Source organism: Spermophilus citellus (assembly GCF_964194105.1).
Source record: "Spermophilus citellus genome assembly, chromosome: 9".
In the NCBI taxonomy this organism is placed as follows: Eukaryota; Metazoa; Chordata; class Mammalia; order Rodentia; family Sciuridae; genus Spermophilus; species Spermophilus citellus.
In genome coordinates this window covers 21,950,967-21,973,433 of record NC_138191.1, presented here as the reverse complement: position 1 = coordinate 21,973,433, position 22,467 = coordinate 21,950,967, and the positions used below count along the sequence as shown (strand labels likewise).

Here is a 22,467-nt window from a genome sequence, read left to right as displayed (position 1 = left end):
TATCTTCATAAGTAGCATTCTTGAGCTGATTTAGGATTCACTATAAAGAAGGGAAAGAGTATATTTTTCCCAAAAAATAATGTGATGCTTTGTTTTCATTGCTTTTACTTGTGGTGTACAACTCAGAAATGAGGCTTCTTTGTTTATATATAAGAAACAAGTACAATGGTTGAATGAATAATTCTGGAGTCTCCACTGCTGCATTTTAATTCTGACAGGCCTATATTACACAGTGGCTCTTAGAAAGGTGCATTAGCCTTGAGTCAGCATAGTGGCATTGGGAACAAAAGTTAGGTATTAAATAACTGTAATTATGAGGTTTCTTAACCACCAACATACAGTTATTTCTGTGTCACATACTGAGCAACACAATTATTAATTGACAGACTTCTAATAGTTACTTAAAAAGAAAAAAAAAGTCATCATTAAAAAAAATTTTTTGGCATGCAATTAAAATATGGGGGTTTTTGGATTTTCATTGAAAATAGAATACAAATAGAAGGTCTGTTGCAGAGGTTAAGAAGTATTTATATATTTACAGATTGATTAGCATAGATAGGAAAGAAACTTTAACTCATTTATTGAGAAAATGTATCCAGTGTAAACAGAATTGCAATATAATAGTATGGTTTCTTTACCTTTTTTTTTTTTTTTAAATACCAGTGATTGAGCCCAGAAGTGCTTAACCACTTCCTCAGAACCTTTATTTTTTATTTTGAGACAGGGTCTCTCTAAGTTGCTTAGGGGCTTGCTAAATTGCCTAGGCTGGCTTTGAACTTTTGATCCTCCTGCCTCGGCCTCCCTAGCCACTGGGATTACAGGCATGCACCACCACACCATCAATATGATTTCTTTTGTTTTATTATAGTAATACCTGTAGTTAATTCTGGTTGTATTGATTTAAATTAAGGCACTCATGTGTATGGTAGTCTGATTTAAACCTAGTGCAGCATCTTTGTTATGTAGCAAGTACTTTTTTCTAAGAAATTCTTGGAACAGCTACCTGATTATGACAGAATAAATCTAGCGTAAGTTTAAAAACAACATGCCTTCATGTAGTTGTAATTGAATAAATGTGGCTTACTTTCTAAGTTTCTACACTGGTAGTTAAACAATAATTAAAAATAATTTTATGTAAGATTATTTTATCAGAGTTTTATTTTTGTTTAATCAAGACAAATTGCCTAAAGCCAAGTGGCATTCAGAAATTTTAAATGTCCTATAATGAAATTGACATTTTCAGTTGAAGTGAAATGCTTTGGAGAGCAATTCTGTTACAGAAATATAATTGGATGGAAGTCTTACATTAGCTAAAGCACTCTTAGAATATTAAAAGACATGATTGTGCTATTTTATTTTATTTTTAAACTGGTGATTGAACCCAAGGGTACTTTACCACTGAGCTACATCCCCAACCCTTTTTCTTTTTCTTTCTTTTTTTTTTTTTTTAATGTTGAGACAGGGTCTTGCTAAGTTGCTTAGGGCCATGCTAAGTTGCTGAGGCTGATCTTGAACTTGCTACCCTCCTGTCGCATCTTCCTGAGTTGCTGGGATTACAGGCCTACTTCAACACACCTGGCTGATTGTCATTTAATTAATTAATTAATTAATTAATTTTCCCCAGTTGTATATGGACAAAGTACCTTTATTTACTTTTATGTGGTGCTGAGGATTGAACCCAGTGCCTCACACATGCTAGGCAAGTGCTCCTCCACTGAGGCACAATCCCAGTCCCTTATTGTGTTATTTTAAATTGAGAAATGAAACATTCTTTAGCAATTGCCATTAGCTTTAAAATAACCAAATACACTTAGGTTTCTTCATGCAAATTAGAATTTTAAGACATATGCAATGGGCTGTGGATATAGCTCAGTGGTAGAGCACTTCCCTAGCATACGCAAGGCCCTGAGTTTCATCTCTGGCACTCTAAAATAAATAAATAAAATTCATGTGATGTTCTAAATATATTAGTGATCAAATGCAAATGCCTAGAATGGTTGTGTTTGTTAATTCTGCTTTTTGTTTTTATGATTTGAGATGCTGAAGTTCTAATCCAAGGCCTTGTGTGTACTAGGCAAAGTGTTCTACCATGGAGTTTACACCTGGATTCAATATTGTTTTTTTAAAACCTATATCAATACTATCTTGTTTTTCTGTATGAGAAACTGTGAAATATTATTTCGTTATTCATAACTTGACTGGATTCTCTAGGTGGTTGTAGAGCTCCGTAGCACATTGTTCTTTTTTTTATTTTATTTTTTATTTTTAATGTTTATTTTTTAGGTTTAAGTGGACACAATATCTTCACCTTACATTTATGTGGTGCTGAGGATCGAACCCAGTGCCTCATGCATGCAAGGCGAGTGCTCTACCACTGAGCCACAACCCTAGCTCCACATTGTTCTGATTGCACATATGAACACGCAAACATTGTAGGACCAATAGTCAACTTCTTGTTTTGCCAAATAAGGGTGTTAGAACCCCTCTCTTGTAGTTGTTTGTTGTCATGGTCATTTCACAATAGCGCCAAGAAGTTAACACACATGTACTTAATAGAATTAAAGACCATTCTATTGAATTAAATTAGCTTTTTTTTTGTTGTTGTTACTGGGGATTGAACCCAGGGGCACTTAACCACTGAGCCACATCCCCAGCCCTTTTTTTTTTTTTTTTTTTTTAAAGAGAGAGTGAGAGAGGAGAGAGGGGAGAGAGAGAGAGAATTTTTAATATTTATTTTTTAGTTCTCAGCGGACACAACATCTTTGTTGGTATGTGGTGCTGAGGATCGAACCCAGGCCGCACACATGCCAGGCGAGCGCGCTACCGCTTGAGCCACATCCCCAGCCCCCCCCCCCTTTTTTTTTTTAATATTTCTTTAGTTGTAGATGAACACAATGACTTTATTTTATTTATTTTTATGTGGTGCTGAGGATTGATCCCAGTGCCTCACATGTGCTAGGCGAGCACTCTACCACTGAGCCACAACCCCAGCCCCCGCACCCCCAGCCCTTTTTGTATTTATTTAGAGACAGGGTTTCACCGAGTTGCTTAGGGCCTTGCTAAATTTCGGAGGCTGGTTTTTAACTCAATCCTCCTGCCTCAGCCTCCCCAGTAACTGGGATTACAGGTATGCTGGGATTACAGGTATGCTGGGATTACAGGTGTGTGCTACCAGGTCTGGCCAAATTTGGCCTTTTGAAAATTTGTAATTTTGTCTTTACTGTTTTTATTTCACTATAGACTGCTGAAAACTTCATCATAAATTAGTGTTGGGAACCACTGCAATACTAAATCAATCTTATTGAATTATTTATGTATTTAGTTACCTATAGTTTTTAAATCTCTTCTGCTGTTATTATAATGACTGCTTAAAAGTTATTTGCATTTGTTCCTTTAGTTGTGAACAGGTTAGTTCTTTAGCATACATAGGACATTAACTTCCACTGAAGAACTCTGGGTAAGTCTTTTATGTGTGTATATATGTGAGAGAGAGTGAGAGATACTGAGGATTGGACCCAGGGGTGCTCTGCCTCTGAGATACATCCTGAAGCTTTTAATTTTACTTTTGAGACAAGTTCTTGCTAAGTTGCCCATAATGGCTTTGAACTTTGATCCTCCTGCCTCAGCCTTCTGAGTAGCTGGGATTATAGGTGTTTGCCACTGTGCCCAGCTCATCCCTAGGTCTTTTAATTTTTTTTTTTTTTTTTGAGACAGGGTCTCACTGAGTTATCAAGGTTGGTCTACTACTTACGGTCCTCCTACCTCAGGCTCTTGAATAGCTAGGATTATAGGTGGCACCACTGCACCTAGCTATATATTTTACTTTTTAAAGATCTTCTAGCCTAATGAAAAACTGGCATTTAACCAATGGAGAAAAGATCACATCATATTCAGACCTTTTAAAAAGTGCTTTGAGGGGCTGGGGATGTGGCTCAAGCGGTAGCGCGCTCGCCTCGCATGCATGCGGCCCGGGTTCGATCCTCAGCACCACATACAAAGATGTTGTGTCCGCCAAAATCTAAAAATAAACATTAAAAAAACTCTCTCTCTCTCTCTCTCTCTCTCTCTCTCTCTCTCTCTCTCTCTCTCTCTCTCTCTCTCTCTCCCCCCCCTCACTAAAAAAAAAAAAATTAAAAAAAAATTCTCTGTCTCTCTTCCCTCTCTCACTCTTTTAAAAAAAAAAAAGTGCTTTGAGTACATTCTTATGTCATATTTTTTATGCCAAAGTAAATGACACAACTCATTTATTCTGTATTTTTCCAGTCATGAAAGATGTTGGGATGCTCAGTTGATGCAAATAAAAGCAATTTAAGTTATTACAACCCATCCAAATGATTAATTTCATGTGTGAGACCAAACCAGAAGAATGCAATTTAGTGAGACCCTATCTCAAAATAAAAAATAAAAAGGAATGACTTAGCTCTGTGGTAAAGTACCCTGGTATTTAAAAAAAGGAAATAGGAAAGACATTTATGGGAATAAGATTATGTCTGCTATGCATTACTGAAGTTAAGAAATAATCTTACAGACTTCTTTCATCTTACTTTTTGTGATGTTTTGGTGTATTGACAATATGATATATATATATAAATTTATATATATATATAAATTTATTTTAGTGCCTTAAAGTACTAGTTATGTGGATTAAAAAAACAATGCTTTTATACTCCTGTTAGCACATGTCATATGATTAAATTCCAGAGTGAAATTTAGATATAAAAGTTAATCATTTCCAGTGAAGGGAAATAATAAAATTGATGTTGAATTTGTCTAGTTTGGGGATGATCCTGTCTGTGAGAACTATAAATGTTGTTTTCAGAAAGAGAAAAAGACTGTAATATTGACAGTTTTTGTGGCACTCACAGGGCATAGCATATGGTCCAATAAATATTTATTGTAAGAATACCTGGGGCTGGGGATGTAGCTCAGTGGTAGAGTGCTTGCCTGACATGCATGAGGCCCTGGATTTGATCCTAATAAGCACCAGCAAAAGAAAAAGAATACTTGATGATTAAATAAAGTCAAATAATTCTAGTTAGATATCTGCTATTTTGATAACTTAAGCAACTATACTGGTATATACCAATTGATACAATTATGTTGGAAGTTCACTTTTAGTGTGTTTTTGTTTTAGTTTTTGGTACTGGTGATGAAACTCGGGGCCTTGTACTTGCTAGGTGAGCCCTGTATCTCCGGCCCTAATATTGTTAAATCTCATTCAAGGAAGATTTGTTTCAGAAGGGTGCTGACATATGAGACTATTTCAGAGCATAAAACAACATTATACTGTAGAGAGGCTTGAAAGTATTTTAGGTATCCTCTGGGTTGGTTAAAAAGCTCATCATTTCTTCAAAGACACAGATTAAACTACTCTGCCTCAAATAGATAACTGGACAGTTTTCACTAATACTGAGTACAAAGTTATTTATATCATATAAATTGGGCTTAATTTTTTTTTTAAAGAGAGAGGGAGAGAGAGAGAGAGAGAGAGAATTTTAATATTTTATTTTTTAGTTATCGGCGGACACAACATCTTTGTTTGTATGTGGTGCTGAGGATCGAACCCGGGCCGCACGCATGCCAGGCGAGCGCGCTACCGCTGAGCCACATCTCCAGCCCCAAAATTGGGCTTAATTTTTTATTGCTTTATGTTTTCTTTAAAAATGATTGCCTGGTAAATGATTGTCACTGATGAGTGACATTCATGGGAGAATTCTTGGGGGAAAGTATGATCAAAAATTGTGCTGCCAGGAAGATTGAGATTTTTTTAAGGCATTATGGAAATGCATTGTTGTGATTAAAATGAAAGCCCAAATTCTTAAGGGGAAAAGCTGCTAAATACAAGCAGTCATGGTATGTAGAATCTAGTAAACACCATGCTAACTAATAACATCCAGATGTTATTATCTCTTCATTTGTTGTACCAGCCAATTTGGGGCAGAATATGGAATATTTACAACAGTTGAATTTCTGCTATAGTTGAAATGCCACAAAACAACAAAACTTTTCACTTCTATGGAATTGTTTGTTGTTTAGTAGCAAGTGTGTGTTGGATAAAGTATCCAAATATAAGATTTATTTATTTTTTGGTGCTGAGAGTTGAACCCAGAGCCTTGAATGTGCTAGTAAACACTTGCTACATCACTGAGCTATACCTGCAATCCTGAATATGACACTTTTATGTGGCATGAATTCATATATGTGTGTGTGTGTATATCTTGTGTTTCCTATCACACCGCTGTATTCATGAGTATCTTTGAGTTGCTACTTCATGACAGATATCTTGGAGTAAAAGAACTGTTTAGAACTGTTGTGAAAAAGTGATGGTTTAACATAGCCTTAGTTATATCATGGTGTAAATTAAGCTCTTGAATGAAAGTACCTAGATTTTCCAGATGCTCAGGCATGAATTTAGCTCAGAATAAATTGTTCTGCTGCGTTAGAGACATCGTTTAAACCTGCATGCATCTGCCAACTGCATGTGGTTGTCACAGTGAGACAAATTGATCTGTCATTTTCTCTAGTGTGTCCCTGTTGCTTGCCATATTGTAACCTATAGGACATCTCTTGGGCAGCTTGTGTGCCCTGATTCCACTTCAACAGTCTTGTAAAGATGCCAGGGAACATCAAGTTGTATTTTTAAAAGCCAATTTAAATATTTAAACGTACAACTAACTTCAGTAAAATTTCTCCCATATCTAACAAACTGATTGCTGGAGGTGAGATGGACTTTTGAATTTATGGTTCCCTACGTATTTGTTGTGACCTTATATTGACAAGTTATTGATCTCTCTGTGCCTCCTTTCTGTATTAGGAAAGTGAGGATTGTCAAAGTAATTGTTTTGTAAAGGAGCTGTTGTATGAATTTAGATAATTTTATATGTGTATATGTGTGCATATGCATATATATTTAAATAAAGTGCATAGAAGACTGCCTGACACTTAATAAACATTAGCTGCCACTGTCATCATCCTACCATAATTTGAGTAATAATTGGGTAATTATTCTGAAGCTAGAGAGCTCTTTGTAGGAAGATTGCATCTCTCTGAAGGATGTGGTTAACTCCAATTTTAATATAGGAGCTCACCATATTGCCTTGTGAAATCTACCTTTCAATTTATTTACAGCTAATATTATATAACCACTGCGAGGGGATGAAGAAACTCACTAAGTAAAAGAAGCAAGGGACCAATAATGTGTAAATTCTGCCATTTGTAAAAATTTCTTGGTACATGTATAAAATATCTGAAAGGCTGAACAAGAAACAGTGTGCAGTATTTTCATTTGTTATTGGGAAGGGGAATTGGTTGGATGGAAATAAGGGTGGGAGACTTTATTGTATTCTCTTTTATACTCCTTGGTTACTGAACCATGTAAATGTATTTCCTAATTACTAAAAGAAGAAAACAAAATTAAAAAGTCGGGGCTGGGGATGTGGCTCAAGCGGTAGCGCACTTGCCTGGCATGCGTGCGGCCCGGGTTCGATCCTCAGCACCATATACCAACAAAGATGTTGTGTCCGCCGATAACTAAAAAATAAATATTAAAAAATTTCTCTCTCTCTCTCTCTCTCTCTCTCTCTCTCTCCTCTCTCACTCTCTCTTAAAAAAAAAGTAATATAACTGTTTTGAAATTTAGATGAATTCTTATGGATAAACATTTCTTTTTGCCTGTATTCAAATTTAAGAGGACTTTTAAATTTTTTGGTTACATTTTTTTTTTCTTTCTGTTTGTGGTGCTGGGGATCAAACCTAGTATGTCTTCTGTATGCTAGGCAGGCTCTCTACCACTGAGTTATATTCCCAGTACCCATTGGTTTTTTTAAGTCTACTTTCCAAAAAACTAAGAGTGATATTTTGTCGTCTTTCAGGGATTTGAGCCATAATCGGTTATCTGACTGGAACATCAGCTTGGAATCACAAACTTTACAGGAAGTGTAAGTTTTTTTTTTAATTTAATGTTAAATTCTTTGAAGGGATATAATAAAATTTGAATTTGGGATATTTAATTCAGTGATACTTCCAAAAAATTGAATGAAAAAAAGTTTTTTAATTAAAAGAAATTGTTAGAAAACCTAAACTGTTGTATTTGACTTTGTTATTATCACACTCTCTGGGCATTGAGTTGGTGATTTCGAGTTGCAAATTGTATAGAAGTATTATTCTACTTCCTTGGGGCCCAAAGCAAGATTTTTCTCCTCTTCAGTGTAAATTTTATCTTTTTTCTTTTTGGCTAAGAGTTTAGCCAGTGAAACTGTGAAGTTTTTTTTTTTTTTTTCTTTTTTTGTATTTATTTTTTAGCTGTAGTTGGACACAATACCTTTATTTTACTTATTTATTTTTATATGGTGCTAAGGATTGACCCTAGGGCCCTGCGTGTGCTATGCGAGTGGTCTACCGCTAAGCCACAACCCCAGCCCCTGTTATGTGAAGTGTTATAATATCTCAATATATCATGTGAGATGGAAGCAGCAGGTAGAGGATTTGGGGTATTATTTGAGAATATAGTGGTTGATATCATTTGATTTTCCTTTTTTTTTTGTGTGTGTGGTGCTGGGGATTGAACCAAGGGCTTTGTGCATGCTAGGCTAGTGCTCTACCACTGAGCTATATACCCTAGCCCTTAATTTTCTTCTTAACTAAAGTTTTTCCTTTGATGAAATGTATCGTTTTGGGATTTTTAAAAAAATGTGAGTACTGGTTATTGCATTTTGATGTTCCCAGGGTTCAACTATTGAGGTATGTGGGCCTGTTCACCCCTGTGTTATATACTAAGCTAAGTACCCTCAGACACCCTTAGTTCTGTTTCTTTTTTGTTTTTTGGTACCAGGGATTAAACCCAGGGGTGCTTAACTGAGTCACATCCCCAGCCCTTTTTATGTTTTATTTTGAGACAAGGTCTCACTAAGTTGCTTAGGACCTTGCTAAATTGATGAGGCTGGTTTTGAACTCATGACCCTCCTGCCTCAGCCTTGAGTCACTGGGATTATAGGTGTGCACCTCCACACGTGGCCTTAACTTTGTTTTTTGTCTTTAAATGCTTCATATTCTAGTGTCCCATGCCAGAGCAAACTGTGACCCTGAATCATTGCCTGGCCTTTGTGTCTATAGGCTGCTGGCACTGAAGCAGATTGTATTGTGGGGGAAAATGTTTCTTCATAGACAGGGCTAACTTCTTTTTTTTTTTTTTTTTTTAAAGAGAGAGAGAGGGGGAGAGAGAGAATTTTAATATTTATTTATTAGTTTTCGGCGGACACAACATCTTTGTTTGTATATGGTGCTGAGGATCGAACCTGGGCGCACACATGCCAGGCCAGCACGCTACCGCTTGAGCCACATCCCCAGCCCCCAGGGCTAACTTCTTTATGCTCTGGTTTTTTTTTTGTTTTTTTTTTTTTTCCTCCCCTTGGTTCTAGGATTTGAACTAGGGGCAATCAACCACTGAGCCACATCCCGGCCCTATTTTGTATTGTATTATATTTAGAGCTAGGGTCTCACTGAGTTGTTTAGCGCCTTGCCATTGCTGAGGCTGGCTTTGAACTCATGATCCTCCTCTCTCAGCCTCCCGAGCTGCTGGGATTACAAGCTTGTGCCACTTGGCTTGGCCATGAATTGTTTTTCCTGCATTGTTTTCTCCCTTGTCCCAAATATGCTGTTTCTAATTTGTTGTGATATTGAGTAAACATTTGACAAGTTTGTTAGTTGAAAATATGCATTGAGGAAAGCCAGGAATCACTTTATTGGGAAGTGCATGAGCTTTATGCATATACTTTATAACTTCATTTGGTTTCTTGTTTACTTCTGATTTCTTTTCTATATTCTATATTGTTGAGGTTGTTCAGTGATTGAAAACCAGGTTAATGAAATCTGATTGTGTTAAATTTGTTCCTAAAACATTTGAGACAATCAGTTGAAAGAGCTGCTGGGAATGATGTTACATGTCATGTCATGTAAAATTAGTCATAGGTTCCATCATTGGTTGGACAAATTAATTTCATCTGTGGTCCTAAGCAATACTCCTTAACTAGAATAGCCTTAAATTTTGACTGTCATAAATGCAAAGAACTTTGCTGGTACTGAAAATGTTTAATGTGCAAAAAATTTTTCCCAGCCTTTCTTATATTGGTACCAATACTAAATCAACACTATGAAAAAAGTCCCTGCCCCTGCCATGTTGGGTATTGAATCCAGGGTCTAGCACATACTGTGCAAGTGGTCTACTTTTGAGCTATATCTCTAGTCCTGAAAAAAGCATTTCTTATTAAAATGTTTAATTTCTCAACAAATAGATTTTATCTTAGTCTAACTCATAAGTTATAGGCTTTTTCAAATTTGGTGTCTTTACTAATTTGTATTAGTAAAGAATTCAAGAGATAGCATTTCCCTTGTTAAACTTTGAAATCTCTCTTTCCCCTTGCTTAGGAAAATGAATTACAATGAGCTAACAGAAATCCCATATTTTGGAGAACCAACATCTAATATCACTCTACTTTCATTGTAAGTAATTAAAATTTTAAATCTTTTACTTAAATTATGAATAGTACATAGCTTTTGGGGGGTGGATCATTGGCAGTAACTTCAATGTAATTTTTGTTTTGTAGAGTTCATAATTTAATCCCAGAAATAAATGCAGAGGCTCTCCAGTTTTACCCTGCTCTTGAGAGTTTAGACCTCAGCTCCAATATAATATCAGAAATCAAGGCATCTTCATTTCCTCGAATGCAACTTAAATACCTGTAAGTAAAATAGAATTTAAATTAGATTTGCCGTAGATTGCATTTAAGAAAAATTTTTATTTTTTAGTTGTAGTTGGACACAATACCTTTTTAAAATTTATTTATTTTTATGTGGTGCTGAGGATTGAACCCAGGGCCTTGTACATGAGCGCTCTACTGCTGAGCCACAACGCCAGTCCCTTAGATTGCATTTTAACTGTTTATTGGTATCTATCTTCCTTAAATGTCTGTTATTTATTGTAATTTTCTATTTTAATTTTGTGACAGGGTCTCACTAAGGGGCTGAGGCTATCCTTTGAACTTGTAATCTTCCTGCCTCAGACTCTGGAGTCACTAGTATTACAGGGACGTGCTACTGGCTTATTATTTTGGTATATGTGAAACAAAGCTCACGTTGGGTGTTTGGGGTTGTTGGTGTTGTCACCGCCCCCCCCACCCCAGACAAAGAGACACTGTGGTCAGAAAATATTGGTAGGCATCCAGGGTAATTTTTGAGATATATACTTCTTGAATTTTTTTTTAAGTCAATAGTTTTGTAAAAGGTAAATAGGAAGTAGTTTGTTTAACAGTTTACCCTATATAATGATGATTGTATATATATCATTGATTTCATTTACAAAGCATATTCACACACACTGCTTCATGCCAACCTAAATGAAGTAGGAGTGATGTGTGTGTGTTTGTGTGTATGTATGTATTGCTGGTGTTGTAACCCAGGGTCTTGCACATGCTAGGCAGGTGCTCTGCCACTGAACTACACCCCAACCCTGTCATAATAATTTTGTAGATAAAGAATAAAGCATTTAATTGATTTGTAAAGTTTGTATATAATTAAATGATACAGCTGGACTCAATCGTAGTCTTTGGTCAGCTTTCCAGTGGTAGAATTTTTATTTTAGTTAATTTTTTTCTTTTGCTGTTGTCTTGCTCATTTTAGGAATTTGAGTAATAATAGGATAACTACTTTGGAGGCTGGTTGCTTTGATAATTTATCCAGTTCCTTATTAGTGGTAAAGTTGAACCGGAACCGACTTAGTATGATTCCACCTAAGATCTTCAAACTACCTCACCTTCAATTCCTGTGAGTAACTAAGTGGATCGATTGTTAGAAGATAATTTTTCCTAGTGTTTTTTTCTTTTTTGACTATTGTTAGAGCAATTCAGCAAACCAATTTTCTAACTGTAAAACTTTTTTTTTTATTTAAGGGAACTTAAAAGAAACAGGATTAAAATTGTGGAAGGTCTTACATTCCAAGGGCTTGACTCCTTAAGATCTTTGAAAATGCAGCGGAATGGAATTAGCAAACTTAAGGATGGAGCATTTTTTGGTTTGAATAATATGGAAGAATTGTAAGTACTGAGAATTAGTATAGAGGATTTTAAGGAAAGGAGTCTTTCTGGGACTTTTTTGTACCAAATGGTTAAGATAGTTGTTTTGGGCTGGGGATGTGACTCAGTGGTCAAGGGCCCCTGAGTTCAATCCTCAGTACCAATAAATAAATAAATAAATAAATAAAGTTGCTTTAATTATACAGTAATTAGTAATTTCTCAAATTAGTAATTTCTCAGTTCTTTGATGAAATAAGTATACTTAAAGCTCTGTATGTCTGTGTGTTGGGGATTGAACCCAGGGTCTCACACATGCTAAATACACACTTAACCACTGAGCTGCACCCTCAGCTTTCACACAAAGCTTTTTATTGGGAGGTGGGGCAGGGATTGAACTTGGGGGCACTCAACCACTTAGCCACATCCCCAGCCCTATTTTGTATTTTATTTAGAGATACGATCTTACTGAGTTGCTTAGCCGAGGCTGGCTTTGAACTCGCAAATCTCCTGCCTCAGCCTCCTGAGTGCACCACTGTGCCCAGCCACACAAAGCTTTTAAGTTTTGTAGGCTTACTGGCATTTTTGTCATCGTTCTTACAAACTTCTTATGTAAAAAGTTTGTATTCCCAAATTCTTTGAGGAAAATTATCAGAATTCATCTGTGAAAGCACGATCAAGGCTTGCCCTTATGAGGCAGCTCTGCAAATTTTAGAGCAGGGGGTGGTCTGACTGTTGAAACAGTTTAACAATTTAATAGTTTTGGCAGCTGGCATGGGGTGCTTTCTGATTGGTGGGTAAGGATCATGTGAGTCAGCAGGACTCCCCATTGGACGGCTCTTCTCAGGGGATGGGGAGGTTAGTCTTTGGAGCCCAGGCAACTCCCAACAATCTGGAATACAAGTATTATACCACTTAGCTTGTTGGTTTTGTAGATTTGATATTTTAGACAATCTTAATACATTCTAGCACTGAATCTTAAGATAATATTTATTTAATAGGATTTATTGTATCACTTGGGTTGAGCAAAGGTATATGTTTTTCTGAGAAAGACTTATTGAAGATTTAAAACTATACTTCTATTGACATGCTTTGTTTTGAAATATTCTCTTTTCTCTAATTCTGCAGAGAACTAGAACACAATAATCTTACACGAGTGAACAAGGGGTGGTTGTATGGCTTACGAATGTTACAGCAGCTGTATGTGAGCCAGAACGCTATTGAAAGAATCAGCCCTGATGCATGGGAGTTCTGCCAAAGACTATCTGAACTGTAAGTGTTGGATGGTATTTTTTTGGAGGCTGTGAGACTAGAATAGTTGGAATAAATCATTTCCATGGCCAGTAATGAGATCTAACTAACATTCTTTCCTAGAAGTTTGTTGAAAACTCTAAATTTACCATGTAAATTTAGTAAGAATTTGTAAGTTGAACCAAAATACAATGAATTCCTTACCTTCTATGTTTCCTGTTTTTAGTGATTTGTCTTATAATCAGCTGACTCGCTTGGATGAATCTGCCTTTGTGGGTCTGAGTTTACTGGAGAGATTGAATTTAGGAGATAACAGAGTCACTCACATTGCTGATGGTGTGTTTAGGTTTCTTTCCAATCTTCAGACACTGTAAGTTTATCCATTCTGGTTTAAAATGAAATAAAGCAAGTTAATTCAGTCCACTAATCAGGGGATCTATTTATGTATGTTATATTTTTATATTTTGTCCTTCCCTCAGCCCATGATAGGAATAATAATCTTATTTGTCTTGGTATCCATAGATACAACTTTTTCTATCATGAGAAGTTCATTTTATATTTTAATTCTGAGTTAACACATAAATAGCAAAGCCTGTCTTATAGAACCAGTTGCTGTGTTATAAAACATAGTTGCTGGGGTCAAGAATGCAGTCATTTTCTTGTTTCTCTGACTTTGGCTGTATATCAGTTCTCATTCTGAGAAATGCAGGATGTATAGCGGGAGCAGTTCTTTCTGTTCTGTTACTAGTTTGCTGCATGACTTTCGGCAGAAGAAACTTAACAATTATTATCTGTAAGTACCAGGAACTTTCAGATACTAGGTTGTTACTGTTCTTTTCCATATTAGGTGGCTGAGGACTGAGAGATGAAAATGATTTGTTTAAAGTCATATAATTTATAAACGTTTGGATCAGGATTAGAACCCAGGTCTATTTGACATGAAAGCTCATGTATTTTATTATGAAATGAACAAAATCACTTAGCTTTTCCTGGGTATGTTTTTGTTTGTTTCTTCATATATGAAAGAAGAATTTAGAATTAAGTGGTAGCTAAAGGCAGTTTCAACCTGAAAATCCTGTGGTTCTGTAAGTTAAATGTTTTTCCTTCATGGAATATAATTTTATTGAATGAAGAGGTATTTTAATGAAATATAGCATTCTCAAACATACAGTAGAATAAGAGAAAACAGAGTAGTTAGTAGAATTTATAGATTAAGAAAAAAATTTTTTTAGGGGATATGGGGATTGAATTCAGGGCCTCTCACATGCTAGGCAAACACTCTACCACTGAGCTACATCCCCAGGTCTTTGTCTTGCATTTTGAGAAGAGGTCTCAATAAGTTGCCCAGCTGGCTTCCCACTTAACGATCCTCCTCCCTCAGCCTCACAAGTAACTGGGATTACAGGTGTGGGCCTCCACACTCTACAGAGTTTGTAGATTGTTAATAGTTTTTGAATAGGGGACTTTATGGTCATTAGTTTCACCATTGAGGATTTCAGAAAAGAAGTAGACTCACATCTGTGAGACCTAGCCATCAATGAGAAGGAAACATGATAATTTTGTGAAGATGTTTGTATACATGCACAGGTGTGTGTGTGTGTGTATATATATATATATATATCAATATGTATATATAGCAAAAGCGATTAAAGATAAATATATTTTTTTTCAGAGAGAGAGATAATTTTTTAATATTTATTTTTTTTTTAGTTTTCGGCGGACATAACATCTTTATTTGTATGTGGTGCTGAGGATGGAACCCAGCGCCGCATGCATGCCAGGCAGGCGCGCTACCGCTTGAGCCACATCCCCAGCCCAATATATATATTTTAACTTTGTTCAGAATTGTCCTTGAAAAGTAAAAAATTAATTTCCTTTTATATTCCTTTTTTCTGTATTATCAGAGGTGAAACTAGATTAGTGCAAATTCAGAAATTTATATCAGATGCAGTTGCAGCTTTTTGATAATTCAAAGGATGGCAAACAGATTGTTTCAGTCTACTGCTGATGATTACTTTTAGATTTAAAGTTTAGGGGCTAGGTGCAGTATTGTATGCCTGTAATCCTTGTTTCTCAGGAGGCTGAGGCAGGAGGATCGTGAGTTCAAAGCCAGCCTTCGAATTTTAGCAAGGGCCTAAGCAACTCAGCAAGACCCTGGTTCTAAATAAAATATAAAAAAGGGCTAGGGCTGTGGCTCAGTGGTTAGGTGCCCCTGGGTACCCCCAAATTAAAGTTTAAGAAAGTAATTGAGGAAGTACGTGGTTTTCTAATGCCTCACAGAGATAGTTATGGCAGAATGAAGGATCAAATCTGAGAAACTCTGGCTTTTAGCCCAATGCTTTTGAAAGAGTAGGTATAGGACTGGGATTGTGGCTCAGCGGTAGAGCACCTGCCTAGCATGGGCGGGACCCGGGTTCTATCCTCAGCATCACATAAAAATAAAGGCATTGTGTTGTGTCCATCTACACCAAAAAATAAATATTAAAAAAAAAGAAAGAGTAGGTATATTTGTTACTCAATTTTGTGCATGGTTTCTCTTAATACTTTATTGTGGAGAGGGTAAAGTCCTACCTGAGGAGTAGAGCCACTGGTGCTTTCAGTGTTTACTCCTTAGTAAAATAAAATGAACTCTGTTAGCTTTTCATTTTAAGTAAAGATGGGTAACCAAGAAGAAGGATCTACTACCTCCTTATTGTTATTCATACAGATTTATGTCTTACAAAGCAGAAAGCTTTGTGCTTTATTTTTATTATAAAATGGCCTAAGGAAGCAAAAGTGATTAAATATTTTAAACTGATATTTCTTTTATCAGCACGTGATGTGGTATAATTGCATCTCCCAGCTGAGAATGGAGCAGTAGATTTTAAAAGATCCATAGTTGTTTTTTTTTTTTTCCTAAAAAAAAAATACAGTGATTCTTCTACACACGGGTATGTCATTCTTGGTTCCCAGAGGGTGTGCTTAATTGCTCTTGAGCTATAAAGCTCTATATTGATATTATTCTTTGTCAGCCATTTCAAGTTTAAAGGCCCAGGGAAAGCCTTGGGTCACCCAGAAATCCCATTATTCTGAATCATATCCCTTGTATCTTGAAACTCTCCTTCTTTGGCAGGACCCTATCCATAATTTTTTTTTTTAGTTGTCAATGGACCTTTATTTATTCATATGCGGTGCTGAGAATCGAACCCAGGGCCTCACATGTACTAGGCAAGTGCTCTGCCACTGAGCCACAATCTCAGCCCTATAATTTTAAATATGTTAACACAATTAGATACTGTTAGCTAGGAAGATTAGTGCTATTAGCAGGATGCCCAGCTTAATTCTTAGCTTATGAGAATCAGGTATTGCATGTTTATACAGATACACCTTTAAAGTATAATTGGGTCTTCATTATAAATAACTGTTAAAATAAGGATCAGAATTAGCACATGTACCGTAACATTGTCTTGCTAGGATCCCGCTCAATGGCATGATGACTGTGTTGACTAACATAACTTGTATTTTCCTGAAAATTTTCTAGAGACTTAAGAAACAATGAAATTTCATGGGCCATAGAAGATGCTAGTGAAGCCTTTGCTGGACTCACAAGTCTTACTAAATTGTATGTATTTATATAAAAGTGTCTTTTCAAGAACCAGTTGTAAATGTGATTGGATTTTGATATGGTCAGAAATTCTGAACCTTCTGGCCCCTCTGTTAATGAAAGGAGCTTTGTTATTTATCAAGTAGTTTGTTTGTTTGTTTGTTTTTTTTAGGCTGCCAATTTTTTTTTTTAAGCTGCCAATTTTTTTTTTTTTTTTTAAGAGAGAGTGAGAGAGGAGAGAGAGAATTTTTAATATTTATTTTTTAGTTCTCAGCAGACACAACATCTTTGTTGGTATGTGGTGCTGAGGATCGAACCCGGGCCGCACGCATGCCAGGCGAGCGCGCTACCGCTTGAGCCACATCCCCAGCCCTGCCAAAATTTTTATTCAGATATTAAAGCATTTTGAGTAATAACTTATCCCACATCTCATTAAAAAGGATTATGGAGCTACGTTTTTTTTAATTAGTTGCTCAAGATAATACAATGATCTTGACATATCATACATTTGATTCAAATGGGGTATGAATTCTCATTTTTCCACCTGTACAGATTGCAGGATCACATTGGTCAAGTAGTTTGTTTTTAATGGGGCATTTTTTGTTAGCAAAGCATTCCTGTGAGCACTTAGAGAAGTTACTTATAGAACTTGAATTTCTATTCAAGTAAAAGAGATCACTGAGAAACTATAGTTGAACAGGAAGTATGTTTAATCAAGTGAAATTTTTATAAGTTAATTCATCTAGAAGAAGGAAAGAAGATTCTCTCATGTTGATTTTAGATCTTCCATGAGAAGAGTTTCTCCAAATGTTTACACTGGCTTAATTTCTTTGGCCTGATGATCTTTTGTTAAAGAGTGAGAAATGGGAAATTTAACCTATTTAATCATAAGAAAACTGCCAGTTTCTTAGTGGCCAGGATGGTTGTTCAGAAGTATTTCATTGAACTCCGGCATCTTAATAATAAAAGCTTGGATTGATTAATAAGTTCATAAGTTCTTAAAAATGCTTGTTCTAATCAAATTCTACACTCTGAATATGTGCAGTTTTATACTTCAATAAAGCTGTTAAAATATTTAAAAAATGCATATTAAGCTTATTTTCACATTTTAAAGGTAAATGTCTAATGAATATAATTTTATTTCAGAATCTTGCAAGGAAATCAGATTAAGTCAATTACAAAGAAAGCATTCGTTGGTCTTGAATCCCTTGAGCATTTGTAAGTTTTGCATAATTTACTCACTATATAAATAATCTTCACTGTTAGTAGAGACTGTCACAAGCATTTAAAGTATTTATATAAGCCTAGTGTGGTGATATACACCTGTAATACCTGTGATTTAGGAGGTGGAAGCAGAGAGGCTCACAAGTTCCAGGCCATCAGTAGTGAAACTCTGTTTCAAATAAAAATGAAGGGCCGGGGGCCATAGTTCAGTGGTAAAGCATCTATGGATTCAACCCTCAGTACAAAAAGAAAACAATAATAACAACAAAAAGTCAAGTGTTTGTGTAACTTAATTGTAGAAATGTGACTGGTAGTTTCATTTCTCTTCATTTCAGAGATTTGAACAACAATGCTATAATGTCTATCCAAGAAAATGCTTTTTCTCAGACTCACTTGAAAGAACTGTAAGTAACTTAAGTGTTTTCTTTTATAAATTTTAAAAAATCACCAGATTACTATCCATGCTTGTGCTTTTTTTTTTTTTTTTTTTTTTTTTTAATGCTCGTGCTTTGAAGTGTGATGAAGGTGACCCAAATGTTTCCAAAAGTGTGCCATTCAGGCAGGAAAAAGAAAGTGTAATACTCGATTATTTTAGTGCCTACCTGTAATTTAAAAATAATCAGTGCAAAGTTCAGAGTGTGTGACACTAAGACCTTCTCTTTTTGTTTGTGCTCATAATTAGGAAATCTTAGCACTGCTCCCTGTGCTTTATGTATGTGTCCTACTGTTTTTTTTTTTCTCCTTCAGTTTTTGACTACCAGAAGCATGTTTCTCAATTCTTATCCCTTGGGTGGGTTAAAATTAAGGAATCAATGTGATTTTGTCCTTTAATTTATGAGTTGAACTAAGCTTTTGTTGTAATTGTCAGAAAGGATGTCTTTGCTCAAATTACTAAAACGTTCAAATACTATTAATAGTTGCAATAGAAAAATTTATTTTTATGTTCTTTTTCATTCATGATTTCTTTTATTGGTTTAGAGATTTCCTGGGGATGGGGATGGCTAGTTGGGCATTAGTATTAATTATGATCTCTGATGATTTGAATATGCAGCCAGATGTCAGAACCACTGGACTCTAGCCATTTATTTTGCCTTGTCTGGAAGCTACACATAGGATTGTCTGGGTACCAGAACTGATTCATAATAAGATAATGATAGAAATTTAAAGTAAGCTTTTATGAAACTTAGAATAATTTGACATTACTGAGACACTTTTGTTGTAGTTTATGTAATTATTGGTTTATAGTGGACTGGGAATTTTGAAAAGTGGTTCTGGACACAATTTGAGATAAAATGGAAACGTGTGAGTTTTTGTACTTCATGGGTTCAAATTCTTGCTGTATTCTTTACAGCCTGTGACAGTGGGCATATATTGTCCAGCCTGAGACTCAGTGTCTCTTCTCAAAATGGAAATAGCACTTCCCTCAGGGTTATATGAAAATAAAATGAGATAATTTGTTTAGTAAAATTTTCTTTTTTTTTTATTTGTTGTTCACACATTACAAAGCTCTTGACATATCATATTTCATACATTAGATTGAAGTGGGTTATGAACTCCCAATTTTACCCCAAATGCAGATAAAATTTTCTTTATCTACTGTGTAAGGTACTGTTCTGGATGCTGAAAGCATAATAGTAAACAAAGCGAAGTATTCTTATATAAATTTTACTAAGAAAGATAAATAATAAATCAGTAGATGGAGAATATCCCATCAGGTAATAAATTTTCTTAAGAAAAATAAAACCAGGTTAGAGGTGTGGGGATTGACAGGGATTACTATTTTAGATAAAGTAGTGAGAGGAGTCTCTTGTGAAAATTGAGCATTTGAACATGGATCTTAATGAAATGAAGCAGCAAAACATGTAAATATTGGATGAAGGGCTTTCTGGGCAGGGAGGAATAAATGAAATGGGGTCAAAGAGAAAAGCAGGAGCCAGATCATGTGGGTCCTAATAGGCTGTGAGGAATAAGGATTTTTCTTTTTTCTAAATGCCTGAGGAAACTTTGGAGGTTTTTGAGAAAATGCTGAGCATAAAGTCTGGCACATAATAAAAGTTGAATAGGTAATATTAACCATAAAAATTTAAATATTATGGAAATCATTTTCTGTTAGATTAAAAAAAGTTTTGGGGGGTAGTGGAATATCTTGATATTTTCAATTATTTTTCCTAGCCTTAGTTAACTTGTTAGGACATAGCTTACTGCAAATAACTTTTATCTCTGTTTTGAATGCCAGTAAGAAAAGTTTGACAATTATAATTTGAGGGCCAGCAAGAAAGTTTTGACAACTGTTATAAGAACCCAATTTAAGAAATAATTTAGATAGTAGCTGAAAGCAAATATTGTAGTTTCAATCTTCAGAGTTTCATTTAGTAATTTAGAGTTGTCATAAAGATTTTGCTTGACCAAACTTTAGTCAGGTTCTTCAATCTCATAGGACTGTGTACTTTTATGTAAAATCAGTTTTACCAGTTGCTAAACCAGTTTAGTAGTAACCTGTCCAGTAACGTGGTTAACTTAGGGTACCCTTGATAGCTGATCAGGTTTCTCAGGTTTTTTGTTCTAAATCATTTCCCAGTTGATGTCTGATTGCCCTGGCCTGTCTTCAGCAAGAATCCTGTTAGGTTGGTTTAGCCAAAAATCCCCTTCCCCCTTCTTCTCCTTCTACTTCTTCTAGTTCCCCACCCTTTCTTTATACTTCTTAATAATTTTCCATTTACTGACCCCATCTACTTCTTGGCTATAAAATCCCCGGTTGCCCATGGTTATTTACAGTTGAACCTAGTTATTTCTCCCTCTTTGCAAAATCCTGCTGCATTATTCTCTATACCTATCGAGATGGTCTTGAATATCAAGTCTGCTTTACCATGATGCTTTAACAAGTATTATTGAGTAACTTTTTCTTTAACAGTTTTGGTGCTGTGGCTCGGATAGGATCAGATTCATCATTGGACCCCCGGACCTCTCACCCAGGACCCCAAGTGTACTCCTTGAAGCCTTTGTTTTCATTCCTGACTGATTGATCGGGGATCCAATGGTGAGTCAGAGTGGTCAACCATTGCTCCGGACAAATGTCCGTTGAAGCTGGTAAGGAGAGATTTTGATTCTTAAGAGTCTGATACAAGCTGTGATGAATGACAGACTTCTTTTGAATTGTATCTGCTAGACTGGAAGGTCTTCTTTCTGGCTGTCTTTCCCTTGGGTATTAATTATTCCCTTGCTGCCTGGGCTGGAAATCCTTCCTGGCACTCTGAGAGGCCTGTCTGTTCCCCCTATTGGATTCAGTCTGTCCCATGTGAACCTTTCTGTCACCTGACTGACTTCTTGAATCCTCTGCCGATTATGTGCTCTGCTAATTCTGTCTACCTCCTTCTTGTTGGAACTTCATTGGCCTCTTTGGGAAGCTTAAGAGCTCCTCTAAAATTCTCACTTCTCATTGCTGTTGTTCTCCTTTCTCTTTAACCACCTTTAATTCTCTCTCCATTTCCCTAGACTCATTTGATAGGCTCCCCTGCAAATCCCTACTTCCTATATCCTTCAGTCCACTTCTGTCAGACCTTTTCTTTCCCACTATAGCCTCTCAATCACTTGAACTCTGCCTTCCTGTCCTCCATTGGGGGCTCTCAAGGGATTGGAGACCATAGAAATAGCTTCTTGAGGCTGAAAACAAAAATGGCTGAATGAAAATAGAATAAATATTTTATTTATACTCAGATGGGCTTTAGAGATACTCTGATAGTCCCTAGATATCTCTTTAGCCGCCATAAGATCATGTATCAAGCAAAAGAAAATCTTAAATGTCTCTTTCACAAATATAACAATTCCCTCTCATCTACAAGGTATATGTTCCAAGACCCACAGTGGATGCTTGAAATGAGGATTGTACCAAACCTATCTATACTGTACTTTTTCTTATGTCTTGCAACATTGCCACATAGTACCAAAGTTTGTCTGTCCTTCCATGTTTATGACCTGGTGCCTCCTTTGCATCGTTATTCTTGTCCTCTGAAACATTATCAAGTAATATAGGGATTACTTGAACACAAGTACCATGATAACACAGTTGATCTGATAACTTAAGATGACTACTAAGTGGATAGCATATACAGTGTGGCTACACTACACAAAGGGATGATTCATGTCCTGGTTGGAACAATGGGAGATTTTATCATGCTATACACAATGGCACACAATTTAAAATTCATGAATTGCTTCTTTCTGGATTTTTCTATGTAATATTTTTGACTATGGGTAACAAACTGGAAAGTAAAACCATAGATAAGAAGGTGAACTACTGTATTGGTAAACAAGTGATTTTTATCCATTTTTGTCAGAAACGTAACTTAG

At 35.9% G+C, this 22,467-nt stretch overlaps 1 protein-coding gene across 4 annotated transcripts in view; it reads left to right on the top strand.

Annotated features, from left to right (window-relative positions):
- Positions 1 to 22,467, top strand: part of LRIG2 (leucine rich repeats and immunoglobulin like domains 2) — a 157,653-nt gene that overhangs the window by 107,963 nt on the left and 27,223 nt on the right. For all 4 annotated transcript variants that reach the window (XM_081306092.1, XM_081306094.1, XM_081306093.1 and 1 more), the window contains exons 2-11: positions 7,872 to 7,937; positions 10,423 to 10,497; positions 10,602 to 10,736; positions 11,674 to 11,817; positions 11,943 to 12,086; positions 13,191 to 13,334; positions 13,540 to 13,683; positions 16,834 to 16,914; positions 18,043 to 18,114; positions 18,456 to 18,524. In XM_081306092.1, coding sequence (XP_081162218.1) covers positions 7,872 to 7,937; positions 10,423 to 10,497; positions 10,602 to 10,736; positions 11,674 to 11,817; positions 11,943 to 12,086; positions 13,191 to 13,334; positions 13,540 to 13,683; positions 16,834 to 16,914; positions 18,043 to 18,114; positions 18,456 to 18,524 — 1,074 coding nt within the window. The remainder of the gene's footprint in view (positions 1 to 7,871; positions 7,938 to 10,422; positions 10,498 to 10,601; positions 10,737 to 11,673; positions 11,818 to 11,942; positions 12,087 to 13,190; positions 13,335 to 13,539; positions 13,684 to 16,833; positions 16,915 to 18,042; positions 18,115 to 18,455; positions 18,525 to 22,467) is intronic.